Below are 18023 nucleotides of genomic sequence, written 5' to 3'. Positions count from 1 at the left end.
GCGGTGATGTCATAGACGCATAAAAAATATCATTGGGGACTTAGAATGGCAGCGAATAAACAACGGTCGCAGCTCGGTAAATGAAACTGGCACGAGCTTCCAGCCAGACCTCCATGATCGGGCTTCGCGGCTGTGTTTTCTAAGTCTTGCTAAACCCTACCCGCCGCACAAGCTTGCGGATAATATGTGGCAATTCTCAACTCTGGCCTACGTATTGCCCATGTTGCGGCGGTGAAGTCTTCTTGCCGCGCAGGAAGACCTTGGTAGCATTCTGTGCTGCGTTTATAGCGACCACGAGTTTCAAAACAGTCGCTGAAAAAAAAACGGAAAAAAGTGTCTCTTCAGTGAAATAAATTTTAATTTGTTTTAAATCTTCAGAGCCGTTGCAAAAGTTTCTAATAATGTTGAACCAGCAATATTTTATTACATGAAATTCTTTATTGAACAGCACTGGTGATCGCAGAATGCAATAACGGGTGCGCCCAAACCACAAGTGGGTTTGTGTGGGGTTGCATGAGGGCAAACACTTTCGCACTCGTATTTATCCTCATACCATTTATATACTAGAACATTTTGTGATTACGATAGACTTAGGCTACACGAGCAGATACCGGCAGGCGCCCGCAATGATGGACACTTCTGGGATGTCCACGCGACTTCCTGTTCGGAGCTTGCACAGCCTCTTTGCACTGTACATAATTCCCAGAAGCTGTTCAGTCGACTTCAATTGCTGCTTTAATATTTTGACGGTTTCGCTGAGCATGTAATCCTTCCCCTGCTGCGACACGCTTACATTCTTGGTGAGAAGAGATGTCGGGAGGATGTCCTGCTGGAGCATTATTTCCCGGCAACATTGCCACTGATATCACCATGGGTTGGTGCATCGCTTCTGCCTCCTGTGGCGACATCGCTGCTGTTAGGCTCTGCGTCCTGGGGGTACATGCTGCAGAAATCCATCGTAAATACCTGCTTAGTGTGATACAATTTCCCCAGGTTCTTATCTTTGTTAGATCGCATACTAAAGGTCAAAAAGCTTAATTGAAGGGCGGGCTCATTGTAGCTTGAATTATTGACGGTCGGAAAACTGCTGCGGCCCTTAATATTTATTATTATTATTATTTATACATACTGCAGCCCTGTTGGACTATTGCAGGAGTGGGCGTCCCACATAGTTCTGTGCTACAGTAGCACTCTGGCATCCACTGTGTGCGATCACAAGTTGCCTGAATTTTTTTCTCATTCCTTTGAAACATTTCTATTAGTTTGGTTATGTTGTGTTTAAAATTCCAAAGCTGCACGTGGGCTAACAGTGGTGCCGCAGTGTAGGAATCGGGATTAATTTCGACCACCTGGGTCTTTTTCCCATGCGCAAACTTTGCATAAAGCAGGGGCATTTTCGGACGGAATATGATACACTGTCCTTGGAATCAGCAGTCAGACAACATACCAACAAAGCCACAATAGAGGATACGTTGCATTAGTTACAATGGGGGAAAAAATCAAAGAACAACGCTTTGGTTAATGCTCTGAAAAAATCTGCTTTCGCACATCTGCTCTGTTTAGGCTAGTAAACAAAGAATTACAATTCGCACATGAACTATAGCGTGTTTAAAACAAACGTGCACCTGGAAGCGAGGGCAACCAAAGTTAACGTAAGACACATCTGAATTAGACAGGAATGACAACTTGGAGGCCTAATGTGAAGGTGAACCTGAGGATGGTGAGGTATAAAGCCTGAACTGGCAGCAACAATGAAAACAATTGGCTTAAGCAGTTGGGCTGTTTTCGAGCTGCGATAGACTTTCTCGGTGGCATGCAAAAGTCCGTGTGTCCGGTGAATATGCTTTTTAAGTGGGTGAACTCAATAAGAGCACGGAAGAAATGTTTAGGATATCCAGTCGTGTCAAATTTAGATTGCCGTGCACAGAGGTCTGCCGACCCATCATAATAGACTCACCGTTATTTAGCAGCAATGATTTAATAGCCAATTATTTAGCACCACGCCTGGGCCATGACTAATCTTACGGCGCCGGACGATCGCCGTGGTAGACTTAAGCTGCCAGTGCTGTGCGCCCTTCCTCCAGCGCTGTACTTAGAAAAGGTATTTTGAGTGGAAGGCGCCCTTTTTGGTTCGGCTGTCCTCAACTAGGCGCGGACACTCTGACCAGCAAATTTCTCAACGCATTTTCGGCATCAAAATGTCATCTTCTATCTTTAAAACTTGGTATGATTTCTGTCCTTCTAACAGACAACCTGTTTACAATTGTGCGCAATGTATGCCCTTCTCTTTTATTTTTTGGCTTCATTTCGGCTGATATCTACTTGATCTCGGTGGCAGTCTTTCTTCCTGGTAATTGATAAGACTATTCACCTTTGTGGACCTCCGGTAAAATTTTACATGATGAACAACTGGTTTGCTCAACTCAATAACACTTGTAAACTACCTGATACTGCGTTTTTGTTTCACATCTTAAGCATTCCCTGGGTAATAATTGCGACCAATAAAAACAGCGACATAACTCCGTCATATCTTCGTCATTGTAATGTCGGCATCATCACCGTCAGCCGAATTTTGTTTACAAATGCCTCTCCCATATCTCTCCAATTAACATCGTCGTGTGCCAGCATCAGTCACCTTAATTCCGTGCTTTTCCTGACGTCATCTGCCAATCTGTCTCTCAGCGCCCCCAGCAGAGCCTTCCTTCAGTTAGAATCCACTTCGCTACCCTTAACAACCGTCGGTTATCTTGCCTTCGCATTACATATCTTGGTTAAGCCGATTTCTTCTAGATTCTAAATGGGATATAATTAACTCCCGTTTGTTCCCAGATCAAATCTGCTCTCTTCCTGTCTTTTAACCCTACACCCACCATGGCAAATGGTCCTGCAGCGACCATTTACGTAGCATCATTTAAAGATGTAAACAGCGACAGCCGCTTCAAGGAATGAGCGAGGAAGAAAATACTGACGTTACGGCACCTTGTGAGACTGCCATTTTCGCATTCAGCGAGTAGCATGGCTGCTGCTAGTGGTTGCTCAGAATGCGAAATGAAGCGCGTCGTATCTCATATTCCGAAACAAGGTATGGGGTTGCGATGTCTTTGCTGGCATTGAGATGCGCCACTCTAATAAAAATAGCTGAATTACAAAGAGCATAACATTGTTTCCCGCGATGGCTTGCAAAAGTGTTTGTCCTACGCCTGGCTACTTGATACGTTATCATGTGGCCGCAGCCTTTCCTTACCTTCTGGGTGCACCACTCTTTAGCCGCTCTAGGCCGCAATTGAAACTGGGATACTTTCGGGTACTTCAACATGCTCGCTTGCTTTAGGTTGCGCAGTAAAACGTTAGAAGTTTGGACGCCATAGTCTACATATTCTGGATACTGTCACACTTACTCTGGGCTACGAGCTAAGAAACGCCAGTCGTGACTTTTTTTTGCCATTGCAGATAGAAAAGTTTGCGGCCCATTCTAATTCACACCTCACTAGTTACAAAGAATATTTATTCAGCCAAATTTTTGACTTTCCCGAGCTCCCCATTAGGATGTTTCTCTTTTGTCGGAGAGGGGGAACGGAGAGGGTTGAGGGCTGAAGTGTAGCAGTACCAGTAGGTAAACATACTTAGCAATAATCTTTTCTATATACCCGGCCTCTATGAGTGACACAAGTGCCCTTAATGTGAGTAGTGCGCCAAATAACGATGCAATCTGTGGCTAGTCAACAAACCAGCCGGAAAATACGTAGGAATTGTACTATATTACCCTCTCTTCAAGTTGTTTTTGTGAGTTAAGTATCATTTTTGTACACAATGTTTTGACTCCCAAAACTGCACTGAATTAAAATTTTATATGCATGAGAGCATTCCTTTGAGCAACTGCTAATAACATTTCATAAGAAACAGCTTGGGCGTACAGGCTAGCATCAATCTTCTACACACATTCCCCATTTCACAAGAAAACAAGGAAATTTACAAACTATTTGCTAAGGCTTATACATGCCCTCTTTTGTTATATTCAGTGATTCTCAGCAAGCAAGCTTGCAATCCAAGGCGAGGTGGCCATAGTAAAAACTTGTGGTAGCTGTGAAAAAATCCACGCCTAATGCGCATACCTTTGGCAATCGTGCAGCGAGTCAGCAGAATCTAGAGTCCTGGTAACGAATTTCTTGGTAAATTCCAGAGACCAAGGGCACTCGGGAGTCCACGAGGTTTCGTAGCAAACTCGCTCAGCCTTTATCCACCTGAAGCAATGAAGAGCGTGGCACTTGAAGTAGCATGAGGAGAACAAACAATAGAAAGTGTCTTCTTTGTACTTTAGGTATAGAAAAACTGATGAAACAGGTGCGCTCCGATCTCAATCATGGTACTGGGAAAGGATAGTCACAGTTGGCACATTGAACTTAGTTTATTAATTCAACCGTTACGACTGGCACCGTTGAGAATTGTGAAAACCATGACATATATGCAGCATGAATTCATTATTTAGAGCTCGCTGCTGAAATTTTCAAATTAAGAAGGGAAAATAGTTGTGACAAAACGAAAAAATTATCTTTTAAATTAGATTTTACATTGCTCTAAAACTTTTCTGCCGCTCTCCTGGTGCTATAGAGTGCATTTTCTATTTATTGGCGGCACACTATTTCTGTGCCAAGCCGATGTCAGTGCATTATCCTAGGTTAGAGAGTCTTCGTAAAGGTAAAAACAACCGACCGCCGGCAGGCATGCTGTATATTTTATTGGCGCTTCATGGTAAAGAGAGTAGATGTAGAACGTTTCACTGCTCTCCTAGAATGTTTTATACAGTTCTCATTAATTTATGTTTGCACACTTTTTTTTTCAGAGACCATTGCTGGTCAGTAATAGTCCCCAATCTATTCCTTCTGTCAACTACAGTCAGCAGCATCTCTTATAGCCTATCAGTGGACTTGTATCCTTTGCTACTGTTTTAACTCTAGCTCTTCCATTTCAGTGAAATTCCGTTTTGTAGAGCAGCGTCCTAGAAGAGGCATCTCTAATATTTTCGGTGGTGATTTATTAAGGCTCCGATCGCCATGAGCAATCCATCGACACCTGATTGCTGTCTCCTTTGGGATTCGTACATGAAAGCATGGCATCCAGTCCCAAATGAAGCTGTTTCTTTGCCCGCCAAAATCATCTGCACTGGCACGGTATGACTGATGGAACCGAAGGCTGCACTAAGCACGCCAGAATAAAGTGAAGAGCACGCACGCACTTCACTTGAAATGTCGCTCTTGGCACAACATTTTGTTGCAATACTCACTTGCACAATATTTCCTCGAACCTAGCATGGCTTTGACTTATGTTGCCGTGATGCTCCACCATACATGCCCGCATTTGATCCGGATTCGTGCAATTCTTGGCTGAGATGGCAACTGCGACAGAAGTTGCGGAAGTTAATGTTATTTTGACTTACTTTAAAAACATTCCGTGTCTAGACTGATCTGCCGACCTCTGGTAATCTCATTAACGTGATCAGTCGCGAGCCCGGGAACAAAGTGTGTATATTATCAGACAAGGGGCTGCTTATATAAGGACAGGTACAAACACGAGCATGCGCACTTGGTACCGTAAGGGCACGTGTTAACACTACAGTTCGCATATTTTAAAATAATGACTCCATTAACGGGCCCCTCCAAGGTGAAAAACCCCGCAAAACCCGGTGAGAGGAAGTCGCTTAGCCAAAATGCAGTGCTTCGTGATCAGGGCAGGATTTGTGTTTGAGAAAAAAAAAACTGATTTCCATGTATGTCAGAGCTATCTCTGCAGCATCTTTCGACTTTGTCGTTGCTATAAGCGTACCAACCAGGAAAACATTCTAGGCGAAGCAATGACGCTTTAACAACCCAGTTGTGTAAACACTGACAGAAGAAACCTTCAACGTGCCGTAGCTGCCTTGACATATGAGAGGTAGGCAGTTGTCATTTCAATGAGGCAAATCACATGAAATCTTCTCCTCAGAGCAGTTAGTTAATGCTGTTATTGGAATTGCGCGACGATTCGTCACTGCCTTAGTGCAGATTCATCAATATGGCTTTGGCCTGCTACCCAACGCGCCATGCATGCCGAATTGAGCAGATTACTGATCTCGCCTCTTCTCTGCCCTAAAACGGCGGCTGGACGACAGGATTTGCACAGTAATGATGCAGTCATTATCGCTGTGCGTAAAAGAAGCGAGGTTGAAGGCAGCAGTAGTTTTTCGTTCACATCTTGAAAGGTTGAAAAGCTAAAAAGGTAGTTGGTAGAAGTGCTGAATAGTAACAGAGAACACTTAGTTGTTTACCAATAAATTTAGTCCCGCTAGGTATAAAGGAACGATAAAAAATTAGGAAAATTTAAGCATGCTGCCTCTTTCTGCCTTTCATCTAGTGTGCCGGTATATTTTGCCTGTCATGTGCTCTGTAGGCGGTTGGTTGGTCGTTCGTACTGAGACTGGGGAGCGCTAGGTTCTAGACAAGGGAACAACACACACAAGGCAACGACACGAGACACCAGCGGAACCCTTGTTCAGAATTCATATTTGCTAGCGCTTAGTGAACACACGGGGCAAGAACACAAATACACAGGACAGACGCTACACAGGACTAGCGTCTGTCTTGTGTATTTGTGTTCTTGTCCCGTGTGTTCACTAAGCGCTAGCAAATATGAATCCAAATGCTTTCCAACTAGCCCAAGTTTCCGCCTTGTTCAGAACATAGCGCTGCATAGTCTCAGTAGTCATGTGCTCTCTGGATAACTTGTTTTTACTCTGCGCACCACAGTTATGTCTATCAGAAGGTATTGGTGTGAGCAGCAACGTCACCTTAATGTGTAATCCGCGAGGGGGCTTTCTTTCGCACGCAAACGACAGCAACTTTTACCGTCCTAACCTTCGTTTCGTAGTGCGTTGAATATTCTTGTTTGCTTTGGCGTGTAACTTGTCCTTCTTGGTTCATAATAATACTTGAAAAATCGCAAAACCTGGTCTAGTGCGGTGCCCTCTTTCTCGTGATGTAAAATTTAGGTTGCAAGTTCACACGCCTAATAAAGAAGTAGCCTCCAAGGTCGAGTCTTCTGAACTTGAAATCACGATCTCTAGGAGGTTCAGCCACGTCTACTCAAATAATATGTAATATTATTTTGGCTGTAAACCATATTGAGTGGAGATTGACACTATAAATAGCAACCAAATATCATCTAATTGTCTTACAGTCAATTCGATTACGACGGCTCATATAGGGTATTAATTATTTTCCCGGTGGCTTTCATATTCCATTGCTTTGCTGAATACCGCACTGCCATCCGGGCACATTGCCTGCCTTGATGCTCAAATTGCGGCAATGTGAAAAAAAAGCAGTAATCAGGCGTTGAAATTTTTTTTTAAATCTGGCCACCGTCTGTGCAACACTGTACGAATGCAGATAATTAGCGACTTCACTAATTGAAAATAACTTCAAAAATTTAATAATCCTGTTCCTGCTGAAGGTTCAGTCAAATCACGTGACCATCTTAAGGCTCCCTGACTGCTTGTCACTACCACACAAACAAAAGGAAACTATGAACTCTCCCACAGGCTACGCCTGCAGTGCATAAAGAGAGTTTGTCTTACCTCGGTGTGTTCGAAAAGAAGCGTATGCTTTTTGTTTTAGGGGCGGCACATGAAGCAGCCGCGTTTTCATCATCCGTGGAATGCGCTTACGTTTAAATCTATCATTTTCCACATAAACAGACTAAATACTTGAAGCGCTACGAGCACGAAACTTATTCTTATTTAGCACTTCAAAACCTTATAGCGCTGGAACATAAGAAACAATATGTTGCCACAACTCAAGCTCAGCCGTGTTCCTAATTTATTTCCTGCTTGGCTTTCTCCTCTGGCACCCAATTCGCTGATGTAAATTTTTTACCGGCTTGAATTTCAATAATTTTACAACTTGCGTACCCGACCAAGAGCTCCAATTTTGCGCAGACTAAGAATTATCAGTTAAGTTAATCATCGATGTTCTGGACTAAGAAATATCAACTCATAGTTCGGGTTTCAACGAGCCCCAGCCTAGACCTCACAAATCAATCAACAGCAGCGTCAATCTCAGCTCAGTGTCTTACCTTTCAAGGCCTCAGTATCACAGACAAAGGCGCGAAACGCTCTGTAACCTTCCTCCCTTCGAGTGAAGTTGCTTCTCATCGACTCGGGACAGCGGGCGAAACCGGCGTAGCAGGAAGACGTCTCATTAAAGGCGCTGCAATAGTATAACAAATTGCTTAAGCTTCGCGCATTGTTCACGAAAAGTATTCAATGCTAGACAATGAACTACTTCAGGTGATGTCAACCGAATTAACGTTTTTTTTCGTCATGGATGCAGCTGAAAAACTGGTAACCGTCCCAAGGCAATAGGAAAAGGTGCCTTCTAGTTTTTGGTCCCTAAATAATTTTGAATATGCCGTGAGCTTTACCGTTTTCTTGATAACAAGCACAGGAGCGGCCCTGAAAATTTTAAAGTGACTAGATTACTTTTGCCAGAATTTTTCCCATTGTATTTCTTGCGTTTCCGTGATTATAAAGGTGGTTCATATAAAATGTTTCTCAAGTATTGCTATATACTAGCTAACTCTGTCATGCTAAGTTACGACTTTCTGACCGGCTAGTCGATAGATTATCTTTTATGCGTCCGGTCGTCGCTCTTCTTTTCCTTTGTTTATCATTTCAGCGCACAATAATTTTTATTTCATTCCTGCGCATTATTTATTATTTCAGCGCACAGTATCAATTCAGCGCGCAAATTAAGCCTACTGTGGAACATATACGCTTTTTAGTAAGCACTGTGAGCCGCGCCTTATGTATGAAGGCATTACCTAAAAAGTTGCGAAGGCTATTTTCTGCGAAGCAAACTGATGCAATAATTGCTGTCACCAAATTTTCTCATTGCTTGTGCGTAGCAGTAGTTAGTAAATTAAGCTCAGATTTTTTCAGTGAGAAAAATAGCGTCTAGGGGCTGACGATGCGCACATTGCTCAAACGTGAAGTCTATAGAAATGGCGCGGAGAAGCTTCTCACTTGAGAACCTGACAAGTAGAAGCAAAATTTTGAAGGTATAACGTCCTCTTTGATTTTGTAGTCAGAAACCTACGAAGATAAGTGATTGGAAAATTTATCTCCGCATAATTCCCAGTCCCGAGAATTCGCTGCTTACCAGATACACATGAAAAATTTTTCCGATGTGGCGCTGGGACACCTTAGGCGTCATTATTTAGTACCTAGGATCCAGAAATTTGTAATTAAAATTTATTAGACAACTTTTATAAGGTGCCATAAAATTCACCGCATATTCCAAGAACCGGCGCGGAGCGGGGAAACAATCTCTCCTGCGCGCGCCTTTAGAACAGTGCAGAAGAAACCCCAGAGAGCGCCTAACCTTTTGTGTGTTGCTGTTGTTGTTGGTGTTGCTGCCCTCTACAGCTCGCTCGTCGTCGCGACGCCAAAGGAAACATGCATGCGCTCTCCGTCGGACGGAGAACCGAGAAGATTGGAGTACGTTGTACTAATTGCTAACGGAGAGGGGATAGAATTGAGGGTGCTGTGTGTTGCCCTCTCTACTTCGCTCGCGTTCCGGCGGCGGCAGAGAATTCGAATTTTCTGGAATCCGGTCTCCATGCCTGACTAATTGGGACGCGCACGCGGCACGACAATGAGAAGGAAATTGTACAGTTAATACTGTGTGTATGAGCGGACCTGCCTAGGCACGAAGAAGGAACGGACGCCTATATATGAAGGGCGCTGACCGCTGTCAGCTAGTCCAATCTGCCCTCTAAGCTTCAGAGAAGCGCGCCCGCTCGACTCTAGGGACAACACCACTCGCCCCAGCCACGGACCAACGAGGCAGCGTGCGCCAGCATGCGGGACGATTGTCATTCTCCTGTCGTCGGACTGTCGCAGTGCTCGGTGAACAAATTTTGTTTTGTTTGCTTCTCTGTCGTGTTATTGCGCCGTAGGCGCAATATTTCTGTTCTGGGGCGCTATGCCGGAAGGCCCGAGTTTGGCGCTCGCCCGAGTTTCATCCGAGTTTGCGATGACGGCTGTCAGTGAACGAAGATAGCGCGGAACGTGCGCAGGCAGCGGACAATAAAATGTAGAGATAAAGCCACATAAACGCGATACAAGCGCACCCTACGCGCCTGTTTCACACTTAAAACACAATACACTGCACAATACCAGGCCGCAGCGCTACCTGAAGTTAGCAGCACCATATCAGCAATCGCGAAATCGTGACTTCTCTGCTATCTACCTGCACACTCGCCGCTAGCTGTTTGACACGCCTTTTCGGGCGCATCAAAGGCGTGTCTTCTTTTTCATGCTCTATCTGTCTCTCCATTTCCGAAGACGAACAGTGCGCACTAGGTGCACTCTTGTATCAACCCTTTCTCTTCTTTCGAATACGTTAAAAAGCAACAGAAGATATTATGAACATTTTGTTCATTTCCAAATGTATTTTAAAACGTGAATCGAATGAAGCGTTCTTGAAGAGCATAGCTTTAGGGAATTAACAAAAATTTGACACATTCTGCCGCTAGTTGCGATAGTGAGGCCATAGCTTGCAACGTAGCTTGCATACGAACTAGAGCGGCAGCCGACCGTGCCGAAAACGTGAGAGCTCCTGCGCTGACACGCCGCCGGTAGCGCTGCCTTCGACTGGAAAGACTGGGCAACTACTACACGCTGAATATGTCTTATTTTTCGGCCATTGCGATAATATATCTTATTGTGGCGTATATCAAAATATAACAGCCATGCATCTTCTTGTTTGCTTAATAAACAAAAGCAAAAAACTGAACTTCACTGCACCCCCGCGTCACGATGGATGGATGGATGGATGCATAGGAGCGCCCCCTTTGAAACGGGGTGGTGGCAATTGCCACCACCCGTGAGGTCACTGCTGCTCTCTGCAGTGACCTCAGGTGGAGCTCTCCGCTGCTACGGCCGCTGCCGCACCCCGCTATGGCCAACCATTGCTTTTAGTACGCTGTTGGCAAATCTCAGCGGTAGAAATTGGCCGTGCGAGCGGCTGTGATGCGGTGTGAGAAAAAAAATTGCTGTTTGGCTGTATTCAATGATTCATTACGTATGCCTGTTGCTGTGACGCCTCTTTAGTACACTGCGGATGCGAAGAGCGTGTACCCAGCGAAACAACTCATCCTGTCATCAGACGCTGACTAAAAGCTGTGAAGGGGGTGGCGCGCGTATCTGCGTAGTATTTGTTAACGTCGCGCACTTCAAGGTTTTGCGGACTGGTTTGGTCACTGACGTCGATCGCCGTTGTATACCGCAGGGACATCGCATTAATATCATTCGGGCAGGTGAGGGATCCTGTTTGTAGTAATGGAATCGGACTTATAACAGAGAAAGGTGTTACGGTTGTGAAGTACGCAGTGCTTGCGTGCTGGAAATTACAAACACTTTATTGCACTGGGTCTGGAGCAGCGATCGTTTGTCTATCCCAGATGTGTTTGACACATTGATGCTGAGCTTTATCACAGATGATAGGACGGCCAAGCCAAACACCTGTGATGCGATGTTGTTGGAGTAGGACGTGCTCCAAGCACCGGTTCGTCGTCGTGCTCCGTCTTTGACGCCTTGCAAGCAGGTGTGACGCGCCTTCAGCGTTGTGCTGTGTCTTACGTGGTTGCAACAGGCTATAGTGTTGTGCAATCTTGGTATACGAGCGAAAAAATCGGCGGCGGTCGCCACGTTGCGTGTCCTTCGCAGAGGTGCTTAGATTTATCAGCGATGACGTCCGTTTTGCCTGTTATATTTCGATGGTCAACATCGTCGATGTCTGTCAGCAATCAGCACAGCCGTGCAGCATATATACCTCTAGCCGGCAGGGATGTTGGGAGTGGCCCATCCATAGCGCGTACGCCTATAATTTATGTACGGCACGCCGGGGGCGTGACCAATGGTTTTGATTGACAGTTGAACTCGGAGCTAAACTCGTGAACGGTGAAGTGCCCCGAATTCATCTCGGGACTGTCATGGCGGCAGCAGCAGCAACCTGGGTAATCGCTTCCTCTGACGGCAGATGTCAGTACGGCCGGCTGGACCCGTTTACTGCCTTGGCCGACGACGAATTCCAGTGACATTTTCGCCTCTCCAAAAAATCGGTACGATGGTTGTGTAAATAGGCGACGACCCACGCCTGCGGAGAGTGCGTACCGGGCTTCATTCGCTTTCGGTCGAAGAGCAAGTCCTCTGCGCCCTCCGGTTCTTCGCGACCGGGAGCTTCCAGGGTAGCGTCGGCGCAGACCGCTTTATTGGACGCCAGTAAAGCACTGTGAGCCGCTGTGTGAGGGGCGTCTCCGACGCGCTTATCGACGCGGCTGTGCAGAAGCGGTGGCTCGCTTTGCCCACGACTGCGGCCGAGCGTGCGTATGTTGAGGAGCGTTTCCTTCTGCGCGGCGGCATCACAGACGTCGTGGGATGCGTCCACGGGACCTACATTGGCGCAAAGGCCCCTTCGAAGTCCAGCCCTGACATGGTGAAGGCCAACTATTTCACGAGGAAGGCACATTATGCATTGAACATTGCAATCAGTAAAAAATAATTGTTCTCGCCAAGCCCTTTGGGCTACTCTACAGCACAGTGCCAAAGTCGGTCCCAGACTCTTTTGGCGAAGACTGGATCAGCCGCTAACCGGTTCCACAGAACAATTCATAACATGCCAGGTACCTTAAGAGAGGCCCACAAAAAAAAAGAAAAGATGCCCAGGCTTAGCTTGGTTAAGCCAAGAATGCGTTGCATATTGCGAGGTTTTTTTTTTTTTTTGAGGGCGAGGTATTGCTTGGCGGCACTCGATTTTCTTGGCAAGACGTCACGCGCCTGCGCAGCGCCCCTAGCGGGAGGAGCGGGAGTCAGGTGGTGGCTACGGCCGCGCGCGACCGCGCGAATTGGGGCCCAGATTTTCCTCCGGCTGTCGTGACGTCACGTCACGTGGTTTGGTGGCTGCCGGCCGCGCCCAAGGGCTGAACTGAGTGATTGCAATATGCAACTCATAAAAGTGGGCTCCTCGGCAACGGCGAAATCGGAAGTTGCAGATGGCCACTTGTTAATCGGGCCACTGCAGAGCACTCACCACTGTGCTAATTAATTAAATCCGACGAATGAATGTCATCTTTCGCACAAACCTCTCACTTGCATCTAAAAAGTTTAGTAACAATGCTGCAGAATCGGGAAGATATGACAATAGACAAAGGGGGGCAAATAGATATGGTATTCCTTGATTTCTCAAAAGCATTCGACCGGGTATCTCATTCTAAACTTCACTACAAGCTAGTTCACTTTCTTGGAAGCGGCTCAATAACTAATTGAATAAAAGCCTACTTAACTGATCGACAACAGTTTGTCTGTTTTGAAAACAGCCAGTCGGATTTAGCAGCAGTATTATCTGGCGTACCACAAGGGTCAGTGCTCGCCCCAATTCTTTTCCTTCTCTTTATTAATGATCTGTGCAAGAATATTGATGCAACAGTACGTATGTTTGCGGATGATTGTGTGATGTACAAAGAAATCAATAGCTCTGCCGACCAAATACTGCTTAACAAATCCCTGCTGTACATATCGGAATGGTGCGACAACTGGCAGATGGCCCTCAACCTGGAGAAAACCGTCTGCATGACCGTCACAAGAAAGAAACAACCATTAAACTTCACTTATGGAATTGAACAGAAGTCCCTTACAAAAGTAGAGCAATTCAAGTATCTTGGTGTGATTATTAGCTCCGATCTACGTTGAACAAGCACGTGACACACATTGCCACAAAGGCACATTCCGCGCTTTATACCGTAAGACGTTCCCTTCGACTTGCTTCACCTGAAACAAAACTGTTAGCCTACATTTCACTTGTCCGCTCAGTTATAGAATACAGTATTATTGCCTGGTTGCCCTACACTAAACAATATATTGATAGATTAGAAAGTGTTCAGCGAAAAGCTGTCCGCTTCATTTATAACAAATACAGTCGCCATGACTCTCCCTCACTGCTTTTACAAAAAGCCGGCCTATCTACAATTCACACACGAGCTAGACTGTTGCGGCTTAAGTTCTTGTTCCTCCTCTTGAATAACGACACAAAACTTGATAAAACTAGATACCTGCTTACGCCTAATACACGTGTCACAAGAACAAAACATGAAAAACATCTATCTGAATATAGATACCACAGTGATGCATTCAAATTTTCATACTTCCCGCATGTAATCCGGGAGTGGAATATGTTGCCTTCTGAAATTGTAAGCCAGCTCACTCCTGAAGCATTCGTGTCGAAGGTAGCAAACCACTTTCAAAACGGTTAACATTGTCGCCATGTGTCATTTACCATGTTTCTTTCTATGAGAGTGAAAAGTTCCTTCTCTGCAGTCTTTTATTGTGTACTTTTTCATGCATATGTGCACCCAATCCTGTTACGGCCTCAAAGAGAGGCCAACAGTATGTAATAAATAAATAAATAAATAAATAACCGCCACTGCTGACCAAAAGCCGGTGCGAGCTCATTGACAACGAATTTCGGACAGCTCACATTAACGCGGTATGCATGAAATGAACAGATGCATGCAGTTCATTTCAGAACACGGCATAATATTCAAGCGATTCTGAAAAAAACGAGTTTTCTCATTCAAGTCACGCGAAATTCAACTTGCGATGAAAAAAAATGTGAGATAATCACCATGCGGGATTTGAACCCACGCGCTCCCATTGCCTGTCGACTCTCCGGAGCGACGCGTTAGACCACACGGCCACAGAACAGCGCGGAGTGATACACCTCTCTTTATTTTTTTCTGCGGACTATTTCCGTAGACTTCACAGCGTTGCACACGTACCTCGTCGCCATTGGCGGTCAGCTGATGACGGGCGTTGGTAGCGTTCCCTCGCGGTACAAAGCAAAATTTAATAATGCATAAATCACTCCAAAGCGCTTTAAATCAAAATCTTGCACACTATAAAATGCTTATAAAGGTGTATTAAGTGCATTATAAAATTCAACAAACCTCGTTTGTCTAATTGCACACGCAGTGCACTTGGTGGTACGACACACAAATGAAAAGTGCACCGGCGGTTGACTCACGTGATCCGTTCTTTGTAGACCGCCCAAGAAGCCGATGAGGTGGCGCCGATGTGATGATAAAGCACGGAATATATCCAGATAACCCAATGAAGTTTGAGGCGTGACGAGGGTGGGATTTTGTCCTGCTACCATTAGTTCACTCATCTGAGGGCGTCGCCAGAGCTCGGGAAGATTCCGAGTTTCAGCAAACTCGGGCCTTCCAGCATAGCGCCCCTGTTGTAGTCTTTCGAGTGTGCTACATTGCAAGAGTTGCATTGTTTTGTAAGTAACCCTGTAGGTGCTCGTACGAGGGACCAGGAAATCCTCTGTATAGACGCTTTGTTGTATAAACATTCTTTTCATCATCTGTATATCCTTTTGTCAGGTTATCGCAACTTTCAAGGAAAACGTTTTTTTTTTTTAGACTAGAGCCAGTAAGCAAGCAGAAGGAAAGGGGTCAGAAGATTTCACACGTTTTTCAGGGTAGGTGTAGGCAGTGCAGGAAGAGGGGTGGTGGTGGTGTGACACTTTTCATTAACAGCCTTTATGTTACGCGTTCAATAGGTCCTGGGACTAGGTGACCAGGGCGCGTTGCAGGTTCAGGTCCGGGGAGGCAAGCCAGATGGGCCACGGTGGGGGTGGCGGGAAAGGATAGGCGGCGGACTGGAAGGCTGCGTGGCGCTGTGTAAGGCAGCGAAACTATGCACCGGGTGCAGGAAGGGAAAAAATAATAGAAATGATTACCTGCAGGCCTTTCTGAGGGCTTCCTCGTCGAACTGGCCTTCGTCATTCCTCTGAAGCTCAGACCTTTGAAATACATTGTCGTACCGTGTGTAGCAGTCAGAAATTCCTTCTTTCGTGCATTCCGTCAACTCCGGAGCTGAAACAAGTTAATCACAGAGATGTACACGCAGTGTGCAGCGAACCACGCGGGGACATTAATGAACAGGTCGATCGCTGCCCCATTTAAGATAACTGATCCCGTTTTACGCAGAGTAGGAGACATCGATTTAGAGAGAAATGGAGAGAAATGGAATAGATTATGATGGGCACTGATGTGGGCGCACAAAAAAAAGTTGCAACCAATCATCTGCACACTAAATTATTTCTTGATGTGAGCAACTTCACGTGATATGAATGGTGCCGAAATTTCCGCAAAAGAGCAGCCTTATTCCCCATTTCCTTTTGTTCATTCTTGCAACAGGCGTGCCATTTTATTCTGGCGTTACTCTGTGCTAATTTTAGATACCAGAAGCACAGCGCATGTGGCTAAATTATCGTTGCTTGAAAGCAACGACTATGTACAATGTGAACACCTTCTTTTCAGCACACAAAAAGAATGCCCGAAGTTCATAATAGCTCAAGATAAGAAATAATAATGTGCCTTGGACTGTAAGCAATTTTACCTCCGATAACAGCGGCATATTGTGCGAAGTTATATATGTTTTTCTCCCCTTGACTGTGAGTATAGCCCATGGTATGCATGAATTTGCCAGTCCTCCACACCCTCAGTTCGTCCACTCACTATATCATATAATAGATGTGGTTTTTATGATAACTTTCGGCGCCCTCACCAAGAGACCCCCTCCATTCATGCGTACTGAATGGTACTGAGGTCGTGCTCCAGCTTTTTTGTGTTTGTATTAACAATTCTTGCTATTGTGGACAAACCTGTCAAAAAAAATCAACTCGTAGCCGATGATTGCGCCGCAAAAATAAAATCAGAGGACCTGTTGATCTACAAGCAACTCCATTAGTGGAGTTCACATTAGCTGAGGTCCCAGACCGCACATATGTCCACTTGGTACTTAATATATCGTAACTCAGACCTAGTGTAATATTTTGAACTCGCACTTTTTAAAACACTCATCAGAAAGACCTTTTCCCCTCAAGATGATCGTTGATTGCAACAGCATACCTGTCTGCTAACTGAAATTTCTCGCGACGCAGGAGTTTAGCATTCAGTGTTTCCCAATTTTTGCTTGATCAACCATTCATTTTTGACTTTGAACATATGAGGGTTACAGTTTTAACATACAGCACCAAAACACTGTGTGTCTGTTCTTGTTTGCTTTTGTAGGAAAGGTGATTGTGTCTTTAGTGCAGCTGGTTTTTTTAAGCTTCTTTTTTAATGTTACTTTTACATCTTTATGTAGGCAACTTCTGCTCGCACCGCCGCCGCGATATATTTCAACAATAGATAAAGGATGCGTCTCACTTCCAGTAGCTCCTCCAACAACATCTGCACTGAATGTAAATGCATCTCATTTACTCAAGATCCAATTCCTCTCTTACCGCTGCTTAGGTCGGTCCTCAGTAGATCTATGCCGGAAGGGCCGAAGCGTTCAGCTTAGAACCAGGTGATTTTATACGGAAATCCATAGTTTTACATGAAAACAAGCTCTTACAGGCAACAAATAGTAATATCCATGTTTGGTATTTCAAAGCGCGGTTTTGTGTAAACAAAACTCTGGATCTTATTCTTGCAGGTGCTATGCTTTGCGCATGAAAGGATCTCTGAGCTAGGGTGGCAGAAGCACCAAATATCTTCTTTTCCCCTATTTGTGCTAGCCTTTCTTGGCAGAGATCTATTCTGCGCAAGTTGCTTATGTGCTCATATTTGTGCGTTTTCTCGCCACATGAACTGTCAGTTGTTGTGAACGTTTTCTCCTGTTCAGGTAACAAAATATACCAGAAAAAAACAGTCGCCTAGCGCGTCTCTTCAAGGCACTCACCTTCCCCGGCAGTGACGATGGCATGGAAGCTTAGCACGAATGCAGCAGCGCAAAATGTTGCCCGCAGATTCACAACACTTGGTGCGGGCATGTCGCCTTGCAGAGCGAAATAACACTGCGCTATCCTCTTTCAGCAGCAGCTGCAGCTATGTAACCAGTCAGCACAATGCCTGAAAATGTACGTGGTCTGGGCGAGCTG

General features: G+C 45.2%; 1 protein-coding gene across 1 annotated transcript; it reads right to left on the bottom strand.

Annotated features, from left to right (window-relative positions):
* Positions 1 to 362: 362 nt before the first annotated feature.
* Positions 363 to 18023, bottom strand: LOC149334192 (uncharacterized). The gene is made up of 6 exons (XM_089555064.1): positions 17825 to 18023; positions 15834 to 15969; positions 8104 to 8237; positions 5282 to 5393; positions 4113 to 4241; positions 363 to 943 (listed from the first exon to the last, which is right to left on the bottom strand). Exons 1-6 carry the CDS (start codon positions 17913 to 17915, stop codon positions 838 to 840), a joined length of 708 nt encoding a protein of 235 aa, XP_089411190.1. The 5' UTR covers positions 17916 to 18023; the 3' UTR covers positions 363 to 837.

The sequence above is a fragment of the Amblyomma mixtum genome, chromosome 8 (assembly GCF_055824585.1).
Source record: "Amblyomma mixtum isolate Tamu chromosome 8, ASM5582458v1, whole genome shotgun sequence".
Taxonomy (NCBI): domain Eukaryota; kingdom Metazoa; phylum Arthropoda; class Arachnida; order Ixodida; family Ixodidae; genus Amblyomma; species Amblyomma mixtum.
This window is presented reverse-complemented; position numbering and strand designations above follow the sequence as displayed.